The sequence below is a fragment of the Lepisosteus platostomus genome, chromosome 8, assembly GCF_059453375.1.
Source record: "Lepisosteus platostomus isolate fLepPlt1 chromosome 8, fLepPlt1.hap1, whole genome shotgun sequence".
Classification (NCBI taxonomy): Eukaryota; Metazoa; Chordata; class Actinopteri; order Semionotiformes; family Lepisosteidae; genus Lepisosteus; species Lepisosteus platostomus.
This window is the reverse complement of record NC_142618.1, coordinates 18,392,637-18,405,396: the sequence shown is the minus strand read 5'-3', so window position 1 is coordinate 18,405,396 and position 12,760 is coordinate 18,392,637. Positions and strand designations below refer to the sequence as shown.

The following is a 12,760-nucleotide window of genomic DNA, read 5'->3' as shown; positions in this document are numbered from 1 at the left end:
CAAATACAGGTGGAGCTGGAGCACAGGCTAGAGCCGAGGATGATGGGGAAACAATATTATGATAAACTTATCTGTGAACAAATCGTGAGGGACCCTTACTCCAGTGGTGGATCACTGCCAGACAACTACAATAACACCAGTATTAACAGAATGCTGACAACACAAAACATCAGCAAACAGCTGGCCTGAGAAACCAGGAGCACTTGATCCGAACTCCTCCCTGGGAGGAGACGCGCTCAGGCGTGGCCAACAGGGTGGTAGCGCACACACTCCTGGACCCCTGCTAGAGCTCACTCCCGGAAGAGGAACGTCACCCATGAGCCGTGCACCCGTCTATTAATTCACACTGGGACAGTAGCAGGTTCCTATCCTGTCCTACTCCATAATACAGCAGGTCACTGATCCTTGGCTGACCTCTCATCCCAGACTCCACAGACCAGCCTATGATGATGACGACATTTGCACGTTGAAGGGCTTGATTCTCGCAGGGCTAGCAGACTGATGGGGGACAGAGAGGGGACTCACCACAGCCAGCAGCCTCGTCGGTCACCTTGGTCAGCACTCGGCCGGTCTGGATATCGGAGAACGCCCAGTACTGAGGAAGAAGCGAGGACAGGGGTACGGTGAGCAAGACTGCTGGACAGAGAAGGCAGCTTGAAGTACACAGCTCACATCGCACCCTGGAGATGAATCACGCCACGCTGGCGCGTTTACCACCACGTGCTGCTCGCTTACGTCAAGTGAGGCATGAAGTGTTCGGACCAGTCCAGTCCACTCTATTGCAGGTCTTGGCTCCAACCACCAACCCCCATAGCTCCACCGATCCTGTTCCCACCAGCGTATCACAGAGCTGGCTGGAGCAAAGCTCCGCGACGGACCGGGATCAGGATGGCCGCAGCCTGACAGCACACCGCACACGAGACGTGCTGGACAGGGGCGAGAGCGACTCTGGGAGACTGCTCCCTGTGGTCACGCTGCACTGGGAGAGCTTCAGTACACCAACCAGGGGACGCAAGTGGAAGCTACAGCGAAGAGCATTTAAAACCGACAACAGGAGTTACAGGCCTCCTGTTCGAACTTGTATGTTCAGAGCTGCCACGTTGTTGAAGTCAAAGTCCCTCTTCTTTCGAGAAACAGCTGGATGAGATCCCTGGATCAATTAACGACTGAACAGACTGGAAGGGCTCCTCCCGTGTGCGACTTGTGGCAGACTGGAACAAACTACCCAGCCGTGTTGACCAAGCCGACAGCCTGGCTTCTTTCAAAAAGCAGCTGGACGAGACCCTTCAGTCAGGACAGCACACACAGGCCGCCCAGCCATGTAGCTGAAGCCGATACCCTGCTGCTCCTTTCTTTCAGGAAGTCGGACAAGAATGTCCTTTTTCACAAAGGGAGGCAGGAGTGTGGGACCATAATGCCCAGCCATTATGTTGAGAAGCTGATATCCCGACTTTTCCTTTAAGAAACAGCTGGAATGAGATCCTCAGCTCAATTAATTATAAACTACCAACCGGGCTCCACGTGCCGAATAGCCTCTGTGGAGTTACTTTATGAGTTCTGAATCTCAAGAGACCATGTGAAGAAATGATACATGATGAGGCAACACGCACCCCTCTGACTGCAGCCCTAGTGGCAATGTGGAATGAGCCGGGTCCACGGCTCCAGCCCATCCCTGCCAGAGGACCGCTCTGAGGGCGGCAGTGTGCGCAGACCGCGGCACAGCGGGAAAAACATGGCGCAGGTGCAGCAGGGTTACCTGATCCTCAGAGGCACTGAGCAGGTAGTCCCCGGTGGCGTGCAGAGAAAGGCCAGTCACCCCGCTCTCGTGAGCACGGATCACCTGGACACAGCTGGAGCTCGAGACCGACCACACCCTGATAGTGCTGTCCGGAGAGGAGGAGAACACCACCGACTGAGGGAGGGAGAGAGAGAGAGAGGGGTTAATACAGTCCAGACACACTGACTGGACACTACAGGACATTAACACTGCACTGAGAGAGAGGGGTTAATACAGTCCAGACACACTGACTGGACACTACAGTACATTAACACTGCACTGAGAGAGAGGGGTTAATACAGTCCAGACACTACAGGACATTAACACTGCTCTCCAGTGAGAGACAGACCTGTGACGGGTGGTAGATGACACTGGTGACCTTCTTGGTGTGTCCCTTCAGTGTAGCCATGATGTGCTCAGCATTCTTGTCAAACACAACCACATTCTTGTCAGCGCCACCTGAAACAGAAGCACGGGAGGTAAGGGGAGAAGGGCCGGTGGCTCAGCGCAGAGAGGGGAGAGCGATCCGATGGCGTCCTCACCTGTGAGCACTTTGTTGGTGTCCGTGGGGCACAGATCCAGGGCCAGGATACCAGGGATGCTGGCGCTGTGCAGGCCCTGCGGGAGGAGGAGAGATGGTAAGTCTTCATGTGCCACCACTGCAGCTGAACACAAATACTCCTCCCTTATCCCAGCAGTGAGCTGCGATCCTTGCTGGGCACAAGGTCACAATTCCCATCAAACCCAGCTCTGCAATCCAACAGGAGCCATACGGAGCACCCCCCCACCCCAACTCAGCATCTTCCATCTCTGGACACGCTGTGAACCCCTGCCATCACCATTTCAGCCCACCCCTCTCCTAGACCACACTCACAGCGTGAGAAGCCACTTGTCTGTACTTGCTGAGATCTTCAGCCCTGACCAGCTCTTCGGGAACGGTCTTCCCTCTCTGAAAGAAAGAGGAAGCACGGGTTACTGAAACAGACAGGGAAGAGTTTAACAGACATACAGAGAGCACGTACTGCAATGACTCTGCCGTACGATGTTATGACTATTACTTTTAAATGTAATTATCATCATCATCATCACCACTGTGTGAGAGAGTCAGAGCAGAAAAGGGGGGAGAAAATTAATTCTAAGAAAAAAGTATTCAGCCTCCTCAAATGTAAAGTCAGCCCAGGGGACTTTGCAATTAGGAGAGAAACACAAACCAGAAATCATGGAAGTACGTTTAAAACCGAGAACAGAACTCACTTCTTTACACAAAGGAGGGTGGGAGTGTGGAACAGGCTGTCCAGCTGTGTTGTTAAGCCGATACCAGCGTTTCTTTCAAAAAACAGCTGGATGAGATCTTTGGATCAGTTAACTACCTAACAGACGGGATGTGCTCTGGTTTGTGACTTATCTGGTGCTCTTAAGCAGAGTCAGTGTGGGGGAGAGAGAGGGGTTAAAATCACACAGGTGATGACAGTAAGAGCAGACGGAAAGACAGAGTGTCCTCGCAGACTGACCTTCTTTCTCTCGGTGGTCAGGACAGTGGCCTTGTCTTGGAGCTGAAGAGAGAGAGGGAGATATCAGTTAATATAAACCCATTGCTTCTGGAGTGTGTAACAGACTAAGAGCAGACAAGCCTCGAGGCCAGACGAGCTCTGCGAAAGAAGTCAAGCCCTCGCTGGCTCACAGGAGGGCTGTGAGGAGAGCCCTGAAGGCACTGCGGCACGGCAGCCACACCGACAGGCCGGTCACCAGCTCCTCTGTGGCCGCGACGCCACAATGGGAAGATATCACTAATGGAATCACTCATGAAACCCTGCTGCATGGGGCTAGCAGCTGTAGACCTGTACCCCAACAAAGCCAGGCGCCCTGCTGGATCAGGGGGTACGGGCTGCAGGCCCCTGCTGGATTTCGGGGGCAATAAGCTGCTGTATTTGAGGGGTACAGGCTGAATTCAGTGGAGGTTACTCTGTGAAGAACGAGTGTCCCATCAGGGGGCAGTGCTGCTCTGTCAACTAGCTACAGAAGCAGATCCCGGGAGCTCGTCTTCAGCACAGAGCTTACTGAAAAAAGTGACCAAACATTGCAGCAGGTATGAGAAAGAGCAGCTTACAGTACCTTTTGTATGATCTCCGGAGTCATTCCCACTTGCTCGCTGACCTCCATGGGCTCCCCACCTCCCTGAGAGAAACAAACACTCGTCACATCGATTCACACAACGCATCCCGGGTAACTTTACACTGACAGGCAGGCCGTTTAACCAATGACTCACTGCGGCAGTGGGCTGGGAGGCGGGCACTGCCTGTGGAACCACCAATCCCGCCTGAGGCTTCAGCGTCGCCAGGGCTACAGAGAAAGCAGGGAGCGATCAGTTTGATGTCTAACAAGGATGAACGACAACAGGCGACCAGACAAAAGGCACCGAGAGCTGTACCTTCTCTGGCAGCGGTGACCTCCTTGGTGAGCCGGGCAATGACACGGCAGGCGGCGTCATGCTGATACAGGGCGTGAGACAGCTCCTGACGAGTCGTCTGCAGCTGCTGTCTGAGAGTGAAGCTGTGCAGCATCACTGCATCCTGAAAGACAGACAGTGGAGTTACTACAGCAAATAAAACATGACAGACCCTCACTGGACACTCCAGTACATTAACACTGAGAGAGAGGGGTTAATACAGTCCAGACACACTGACTGGACACTACAGTACATTAACACTGCACTGAGAGAGAGGGGTTAATACAGTCCAGACACACTGACTGGACACTACAGGACATTAACACTGCACTGAGAGAGAGGGGTTAATACAGTCCAGACACACTGAGAAACTCACCCACTCATCCTGTAGTGCCTTGAGAATGGCAGGAATACTGGTTGCAGACGGAGCCTTGGGCCTGATGGGGTGAGAGACTGAAAGAGAGACAGGGTGGTTAATAGAGACGGTCCCTCTGGAACTCGACAGGTCCTGCTGACACCAGCAGTGGGAGCTCCGCGCATCAGGATCTCGATTCCTTCAGCACAGAAATCAGAAACTGTTTGGACTGTACTTAATGGGTTTTTTTTCTGAAGTCTCTAGCAGTACACAAGGCTTGCTTCTGCATAAGCCAAGAATACAAATAAGACCCCAAGGCTCAGACACCAGGGACCTGGAACAAACTTCTTTCTTCACTAAAGCTAGTTTACGAGTGGGAGTGGGAGTGTGAGTGTAAAACAAACCGCCCTGCTATGACGTTGAAGCCGATACCCTGGACTCTTTAAAGAAACTGCAGGCCGAGATCCTCGGATCAGTTAGTAAGTAGAAGGGTTGGACGGGAAAGGAATCATGATATACATGCATTTGTTCCAGTGGAAGTGTTCAGTCCAACATGAAGGCTCCAATGCAGCACTTCCAGGGGCGAAAGAAGCTACAGCTCTCCCTGCCCCTGCTGGGATTAGACCCCAGCGGCTCTCGGCCGCTGTGGAGACAGGGGATAACTCCACGGCCGAGTCTGACACTGTGCACGAGTCAGAAGGGGCTGAGCACTCCGAGCCCCGCTACATCAGCAGGAACAGCAAGCATGCGTGTGCTTTCAGGTCTGCCGACAGCTTTCCCCGGCTGTGCAGGAGGACACGATGTTGTGCGGAAAAGGACCCTTCCCCGCGCTGCTCGGCTAGATCCACCTCTCCCAGGACGTAGCTCCCTACCGGGTCAGCCATGCGGTAGAACACAGTGCTGAGGTTCATCTTTCACGCCTCCTACAGCAGCGAGCTGCTCAGGCATCCCAGCAGTGCAGCGTGGGAGATGGCAAGACACACCTCACCTTTGATGTCCACGAGCTGCTCTTCAGACAGCAGCTGGACAGCAGACGAGGTTGGGATTAGGGTTAGACTGACAGCAGACACACAGAATCCTCACCCTTGATGTCTACAATCTGCTCTTCAGCAGCTGGACAGCACTGGGGCTGGGATTAGGGTTAGATTGACAGCAGACACACAGAGGCCTCACCCTTGATGTCCAGCAGCTGGACAACACTGGGGCTGGGATTAGTGATAGAGGGACAGCAGACACACAGAGGCCTCACCCTTGATGTCCAGCAGCTGGACAGCACTGGGGCTGGGATTAGGGCTAGAGGGACAGCAGACACACAGAGGCCTCACCCTTGATGTCCAGCAGCTGGACAGCACTGGGGCTGGGATTAGGGCTAGAGGGACAGCAGACAAACAGAAGCCTCACCCTTTATGTCCACCAGCTGCTCCTCGGACAGCGGCTGGCCGGTGATGGGGTCAGCGCCGTTCTCCGCGATGTACTTCTCGATCAGCCGCCGCTCGAACACCTGGTTGGACACCGGGGACACGCAGGGGTGCTCCGGCACCTCGTGACAGACTGGGGGAGAGCAAGACGGAGTCAGTGTCGACTGAAGTTCACACACCCCCCCTCCCACGGCAGCACAGACACGGCTGTTAACCCACGAGGGTAACGGCCTCTCTGAAAATCATCCGGGAAAACAAAAGCAGTCGTCTTTGAGCGTCTGCATCAGGCCCTGCGGCGCACAAACCCGCCTGTGCCCAGGCAGCGGGTACTGTTACCATCAGAACTGCAAGGCCAGAGGACCCCTGCACAGTTCCCTTCTCGAGTGGGGGGAGCCTCACACAGGACTGAGGGCTCACACGTGCAGTGGCACAATCCTGCCGCCGCCGATGTTACTTTTAGGCAGAAAAACCCGTCTCAATAAGCAGCGATGAGGCGCAGAGACTGCAACACGAGAGAGAAACGAACTTCCGTCACCTCCCCCGACCCGCACTCCCACCTCACCTCAACTCGCGCACCCAAAACATTCCCAGAAACACAGGCTTTTTCTACACAACACACGAAACCCACGCTACTGCTGCTACTATCGGCAAATTCACGATGTGTATCGCCGCAAGCCCTGGAAAACTCGACTGCGTGCCGACATTTACAACGCGTCTTTACTTCACAATGAAACTCTTTTTTTCCGAGCTTTCCCGGCGGCCAGGACTTACTAGCACAAACGAAAGACATGATTCAAACCCTCCAGCCAACAACGGAATCGGGTGCTGGAGATCTCCGCTGTCCTTTCGGTAGATTTGATTTATTTTTTACACACTTGCCCCAGCGAATTACAACTCTGCAACAACACGCCGCGCGACTTAGTACCGCCGCGGCGCGCTCGGCATGCTGGGATAGCTTCCGAGAGCTCCCGGTCCTCCAGCCCCGCCTTCTCCCACATCTTGACCAATGACAGGCGTTCTTGCTCGGCGCGATGCTCCTCCGACACCGCCTATTTGACAAATTGAGCCAATCCACAGGCGAATCACGACTTACAGGCCCGCCTCCTTCTGGGTCGAGAGAAAGGTTGTCGTTAGAGCGCCAGGTACTCTCATTTTCATTGGCTAAAATAAATGTCTGTTAGCAGTATGCGACTAGAGTGGGAAAGCCAGTGAACGTGTGAGCTTGCAGGTCATCCTAAGAAATGTTACGTCTAACCCATTGGGTTGGTAGTAGCTATTAGCACTAGAATCCCATCCAGCTGTTTCTTGAAAGAAGCCAAGTGTGGAACAAGCGGCCCAGTTCGGCTGAGTTCGCTCGTCTTATGCACGAGTGCAATGAAATGCTTGTTTGCATGTACGCTCCAATACAAAGACATTGAGGAAACACCAAAATATAAACACAGAACAGCAGTGAAGTGAAATCACATACAATTTAAAATACAAGTCAGCACAAGAAGTGTGGAAAAAAACGTCAGTATGAGTCAGTGGTAGAGGCAGAATTGAATAATCTGAAGTAGTTCAGGTGGGGAGCTGCGTCAGCATGCGTAGGCTGCAAAGGAACAAGTAATAGGTTTATTCCACGCTGAAAAGAGAAGAGAGAAAACACCACATTTCGGCACCTGAAGAAGGCTCAACGGCCGAAACATTGTGTCTTCTTTCTTCTCTTTTCAGCATGGATTGAATAATCTGACAGTTTGCAGGAAAGAAAGTGTCTCTGAATGTGGAGGAGGTTCGTGACTTTATGCTCCTGTAACGCTTACCAGCGGGAAGGGGGGAGAAAAGTGAGAAACCAGGATGATTTGTATCCACTGATGTCGTTGAGGCATGTCTTTACACAAATGGCGGTGGGAGTGTGGAACAAGCTTCCCAGCCATGATGTTAAAACCAATACACTGGTTTCTGGATGCTGGATGAAATCCTGGGATCAACTAGCTCCTAACTACCTAACAGGGGGCGGACCGGTGGCTCTGTGCCTAAGGATCTGCGCCTGTGGCTGGAAGGTTGCTGGTTCAAGTCCCGCAGCCGGCAGAGGAATCCTACTCTGTTGGGCCCCTGAGCAAGGCCCTTAACCCCAACTACTCCAGGGGTGCCGTATAAATAGCTGACCCTATGGAAATATGAAATAATGAAATATAAAAGCTCCCTGTCTGTGTGTCTCATGGAGAGCAAGCTGGGGTATGGGAAAAGACAAATTGCAAGAAATTGTACTCGTGACCCAGAGGTGCTGTACGCAGTGTGTGAATTAAAGCCAGGGGCCCTCGTGTCAGGACCCGCGCGGGTTGGGAAGTCTGTTAAGACGGGGGCGGCGGAGGCGCGGAGGCAGTTTTGCAGGATCGGTGTGAGAGCCCCGCGTGGCAGAGATCTAACCTCCCGGTTATAATAGGTTATAATAATAATAATAATAATAGTAATAATGATAATAATAATTGCTTACACTTATATAGCACTTTTCTGGACACTCCACTCAAAGCGCTTTACAGGTAATGGGGACTCCCCTCCACCACCCCCAGTGTGCAGCCCCACCTGGATGATGCGACGGCAGCCATAGTGCGCCAGAACGCTCACCACACATCAGCTATCAGTGGGGAGGAGAGCAGAGTGATGAAGCCAATTCACAGAGGAGGATTATTAGGAGGCCATGATTGATAAGGGCCAATGGGAAATTTGGCCAGGACGCCGGGGTTACACCCCTACTCTTTTCGAGAAACGCCCTGGGATTTTTAACTGCAGAGAGTCGGGACCTCGGTCTTACGTCTCATACATCTCACAGAATATGTTGTAGTCCTGTACTGGACGCTGTCCATTTGCCATTAGGGAATGACAATAATAAAGTTTACTTTGGAATTCAATTGCACACAAACTACAACTCCCGAAATGCAACGGTGCTCCAACGCCCCTCGCCAGGCACGGGCTTGGCTCCAATTTAACATGCATACGGTGTGAGTCACTCCGCTTTAGTCTGGCGGGTAGGGCGGGGCGGGGTGGCTCAGGTCGTTTAAGGAGATACAGCTCAGCAGAAGGCTTCTAACATTGTAGCGGTAACTAATATTAGCGATAGGAGCGTCCTAAACATTGCCCGTGTTTGCTCGCTTAGTTAGCCGAACTTTTAATTGCTTCGCTGTTTTAACTCGCTTTTTCCGATATCGTCAGCCTTTAATTAAAAAAAATATTACTTCTTTAAAACAGCAACAAGTAGTTAAACCCGGATCGAAAGCTACATTAAGGAGCCCTCGTTTGGACTGAAGACAGACCTCCATTTGCACAAAACTCTCTTCTCCAGCGCCAGCTGTGTATTTTTTTAAAGATATCTATTTTTAGCCGCAGAAGGTCGCGGCTTAATGTGGTGTTTTAGATTTCAGTGCGACTTTATTTTATCTCCCAGTGAACTGTGCCTTCGTGTGGCTCAGCAGTCCAGACAAGGTTGTACAGGCTGTGACAGAGGCGCATCTTATACCAGGATATATCATTTTTAATAAAATACATAAATCGCCGCTGAGTTTCAGTTGATGTTCTAAGTTTTTCGGGAGTCTTTTTAGCAACCTTTTCGTCGTCTTAGATTTAATCTTCTACAACCTGGTTTAACTGGGAAACGAGCGCGGCCTCTGGACTGCAGATACTTCATGAGGGAGAGCTGGTTCACTCGCACTTGAAGAGGTTCCTTTAAAATTGGATTTAAACTTCTATTACTGCGAGACAGCTGTGCGTTTTCTAAAAAAAAGGGTTGCTCTCTGATGAGTAACATTCTCAGCTTTACGTGCTAAGCAGGGCGGACGGGGCTCAACTCCAGGTTTTAAATCGCGAACTCGCCCGTCGGCTGTGTTGCAGTCCCGATCTCGGACAGGTGCTGGCGATGGCTTTGTACCCGCTCCGGAGACCCTTCGCTGTGCTGCTGGCGGTGCTGTGCGCGGCCCTACCGGCCTGTCTCGGGCAGCCCGGGCCGGCCGGGGAGAGTCGGGGAGCCGGCGGCACCTGGAACCAGCTCCAGGGTGTGGTCGCCGAAGGCTGCGGACGGGCGCGCCGGGCGGCGGAGTCGGTGGTCGGGCCGGAGACCCTGGACAGCGCGCTGGAGGTGAGGCTTGAGCCCGGCGCTTTCCTTCCTCTTGCGCCTGGGCCGGACTCTGGGCTGGGCTCGGAGATGGAGCCTGGGGGTTATTCTTCTCTTACGCCGGGAGTGACGGCTACTGGGACATCACCTGAGGTTTCTGGGCAGGGGGACGGCGCCCAGAGTTCAGCCTATCCTCTGTGACCTTTGACCCTCCTGATTCAGCTGCCGGGTGTCGGTGCTGCCCAGGACGTGGGTCAGAAGACAGTTTGCACTGGTTGGCACAGAGACATGGTGCTGTGGTTCCCAGCCCTGGTCCCGGGGAGGAGACAGGGGGTTAGTGTTACTGTTAGTGTTGGCTTGCAGTTCAGTTGATCTCTTCATCGGTGGTGTTGATTGCCACCGTGAATCGGTCTGTTTGCTTGCTTGTTCAGACTTCTGTTCACAAACCTTTGAGCCTTAAATGGCACAGAGAACGCAGCCCCATAACCGAAGGTACAGTTCCAGTTAAAGTACTGCGTTCTTGCTGGGGTGTTGATCCGCTGTATTGGGCCCGGCTGCAGGGGTTCTGATCCGCTGTATTGGGCCTGGCTGCAGGGGTTCTGATCCGCTGTATTGGGCCCGGCTCCAGGGGTTCTGATCTGCTGTATTGGGCCTGGCTGCAGGGGTTCTGATCCGCTGTATTGGGCCCGGCTCCAGGGGTTCTGATCTGCTGTATTGGGCCCGGCTGTAGGGGTTCTGATGTGCTGTATTGGGCCTGGCTGCAGGGGTTCTGATCTGCTGTATTGGGCCCGGCTGTAGGGGTTCTGATCTGTGGTATTGGGCCCGGCTGTAGGGGTTCTGGTCAGCGATATTGGGCCCGGCTCCAGGGGTTCTGATCTGTGGTATTGGGCCCGGCTGCAGGGCTTCTGCCAGTGAGGCAGCAGTAACGCTGACCCTGTCCTGGCAGGTCGCTCAGAGTGCGGTGAGAGTGCTGTCAGAGGGAGCTGCAACTGGGCTGAACGTCGTCGCTGGACTCTGTATCGAGCTGCTGAAAACTGCAGAGGTCAATGGTGAGAGATGATGTTCAGTGGCTCACATGTCATTCTGATCTCCCTGTGCGCAGGGTGCACTTTGCACTGACACTGTCCTGTTGTCCCGCACAGTCCGCCTGACCACGCCCCTCTTCACTGCCGAGGAGGTCGCCAAGATGATGCAGTGGGGCCTGGCCACCCTGATTGGATACTGGCTGATCTCCCTGGCGCTGCGATTGGTTGGCTCTGTGCTGAGGCGGGTCCTGTGGCTGGTCAAGTTCAGCCTGTTCATGTGGGCTTTCTTCTCCATCCTGTACCACGTGGAGGATCCGTACAAGAGGGCTGTGCTCCTGGTGGCCCTACTGGTTGTCTCCGTGCTCCTGGGGGGGCTGCGTGGGGCAACGGCAGACGACAAACACCGGAGTCTGGAAGCCAAGATGGCAATACTGGAGAAACAAATACTGGACCTGAAAAGGAATTCTGGAAAAAAGAATGCCATTAGGGAGTGAGAGAGAGGGATTAATACAGTACAGACACACTGACTGGACACTACAGGACATTAACACTGCACTGAGAGAGAGGGGTTAATACAGTCCAGACACACTGACTGGACACTACAGTACATTAACACTGCACTGAGAGAGAGGGGTTAATACAGTCCAGACACACTGACTGGACACTTCAGGACATTAACACTGCACTGAGAGAGAGGGGTTAATACAGTCCAGACACACTGACTGGACACTACAGGACATTAACACTGCACTGAGAGAGAGGGGTTAATACAGTCCAGACACACAGACTGGACACTACAGGACATTAACACTGCACTGAGAGAGAGGGGTTAACACAGTCCAGACACACAGACTGGACACTACAGCACATTAACACTGCACTGAGAGAGAGGGGTTAATACAGTACAGACACACTGACTGAACACTACAGGACATTAACACTGCACTGAGAGAGAGGGGTTAATACAGTACAGACACACTGACTGGACACTACAGGACATTCACACTGCACTGAGAGAGAGGGGTTAATACAGTCCAGACACACAGACTGGACACTACAGGACATTAACACTGCACTGAGAGAGAGGGGTTAACACAGTCCAGACACACTGACTGAACACTACAGGACATTAACACTGCACTGAGAGAGAGGGGTTAATACAGTACAGACACACTGACTGGACACTACAGGACATTCACACTGCACTGAGAGAGAGGGGTTAATACAGTCCAGACACACTGACTGGACACTACAGGACATTAACACTGCACGAGAGAGTCATTGAGATAGGAAAGTATCGAGATGTGTGTTCATTCTTATACCTTGTAGTGCCCTAGTGCCCTCAAGTCTTAGTGATATATGAGTATGATATTTAATTGTTTATACATTATGAAAGGACGTGATACAAGATGATAAGACGAGAAGAAAATGTCTACAGGAAATATTTTATTCCCTGTGTAATTGGCATATTAAACACAGCTAAGTGATTGTTTCCTGTATGGAGCTAGCGGATAGTGTGTAATGAGAGTGTGATGTGTGTTTATGTGTTGTTGCATGTCTATGATTATTATTTGTTTTTAATCTGTATTTTGAGTGTTGTTTTTTGTAGTTTTGTACGGTCATGCCAAAGAAAAATCTCATATCTCATATCTCAA

The 12,760-nt window shown here is 52.4% G+C and overlaps 2 protein-coding genes and 1 long non-coding RNA gene across 3 annotated transcripts in view; 2 read left to right on the top strand and 1 right to left on the bottom strand.

Annotated features, from left to right (window-relative positions):
- Nucleotides 1-6,951, bottom strand: part of prpf19 (pre-mRNA processing factor 19) — a 9,262-nt gene extending 2,311 nt beyond the window's left edge. Inside the window, exons 1-12 of the mRNA XM_088644309.1 lie at nt 6,768-6,951; nt 5,980-6,129; nt 4,600-4,676; nt 4,206-4,347; nt 4,044-4,117; nt 3,890-3,952; nt 3,289-3,330; nt 2,652-2,726; nt 2,320-2,395; nt 2,127-2,236; nt 1,757-1,912; nt 526-595 (exon numbers count right to left, since the gene is read on the bottom strand). Of these exons, the coding sequence (XP_088500435.1) occupies nt 526-595; nt 1,757-1,912; nt 2,127-2,236; nt 2,320-2,395; nt 2,652-2,726; nt 3,289-3,330; nt 3,890-3,952; nt 4,044-4,117; nt 4,206-4,347; nt 4,600-4,676; nt 5,980-6,129; nt 6,768-6,786 (1,054 nt within the window). The 5' untranslated portion in view covers nt 6,787-6,951. The remainder of the gene's footprint in view (nt 1-525; nt 596-1,756; nt 1,913-2,126; nt 2,237-2,319; nt 2,396-2,651; nt 2,727-3,288; nt 3,331-3,889; nt 3,953-4,043; nt 4,118-4,205; nt 4,348-4,599; nt 4,677-5,979; nt 6,130-6,767) is intronic.
- Nucleotides 1-12,760, top strand: part of LOC148656993 (uncharacterized) — a 26,367-nt gene extending 13,607 nt beyond the window's left edge. The window contains exon 2 of the long non-coding RNA XR_015941055.1: nt 11,672-12,760. This is a non-coding gene — a long non-coding RNA (uncharacterized LOC148656993). The remainder of the gene's footprint in view (nt 1-11,671) is intronic.
- Nucleotides 8,975-12,760, top strand: LOC148656992 (voltage-gated monoatomic cation channel TMEM109-like). The gene is made up of 3 exons (XM_088644373.1): nt 8,975-10,104; nt 11,027-11,129; nt 11,223-12,760. Exons 1-3 carry the CDS (start codon nt 9,886-9,888, stop codon nt 11,597-11,599), a joined length of 699 nt encoding a protein of 232 aa, XP_088500499.1. The 5' UTR covers nt 8,975-9,885; the 3' UTR covers nt 11,600-12,760.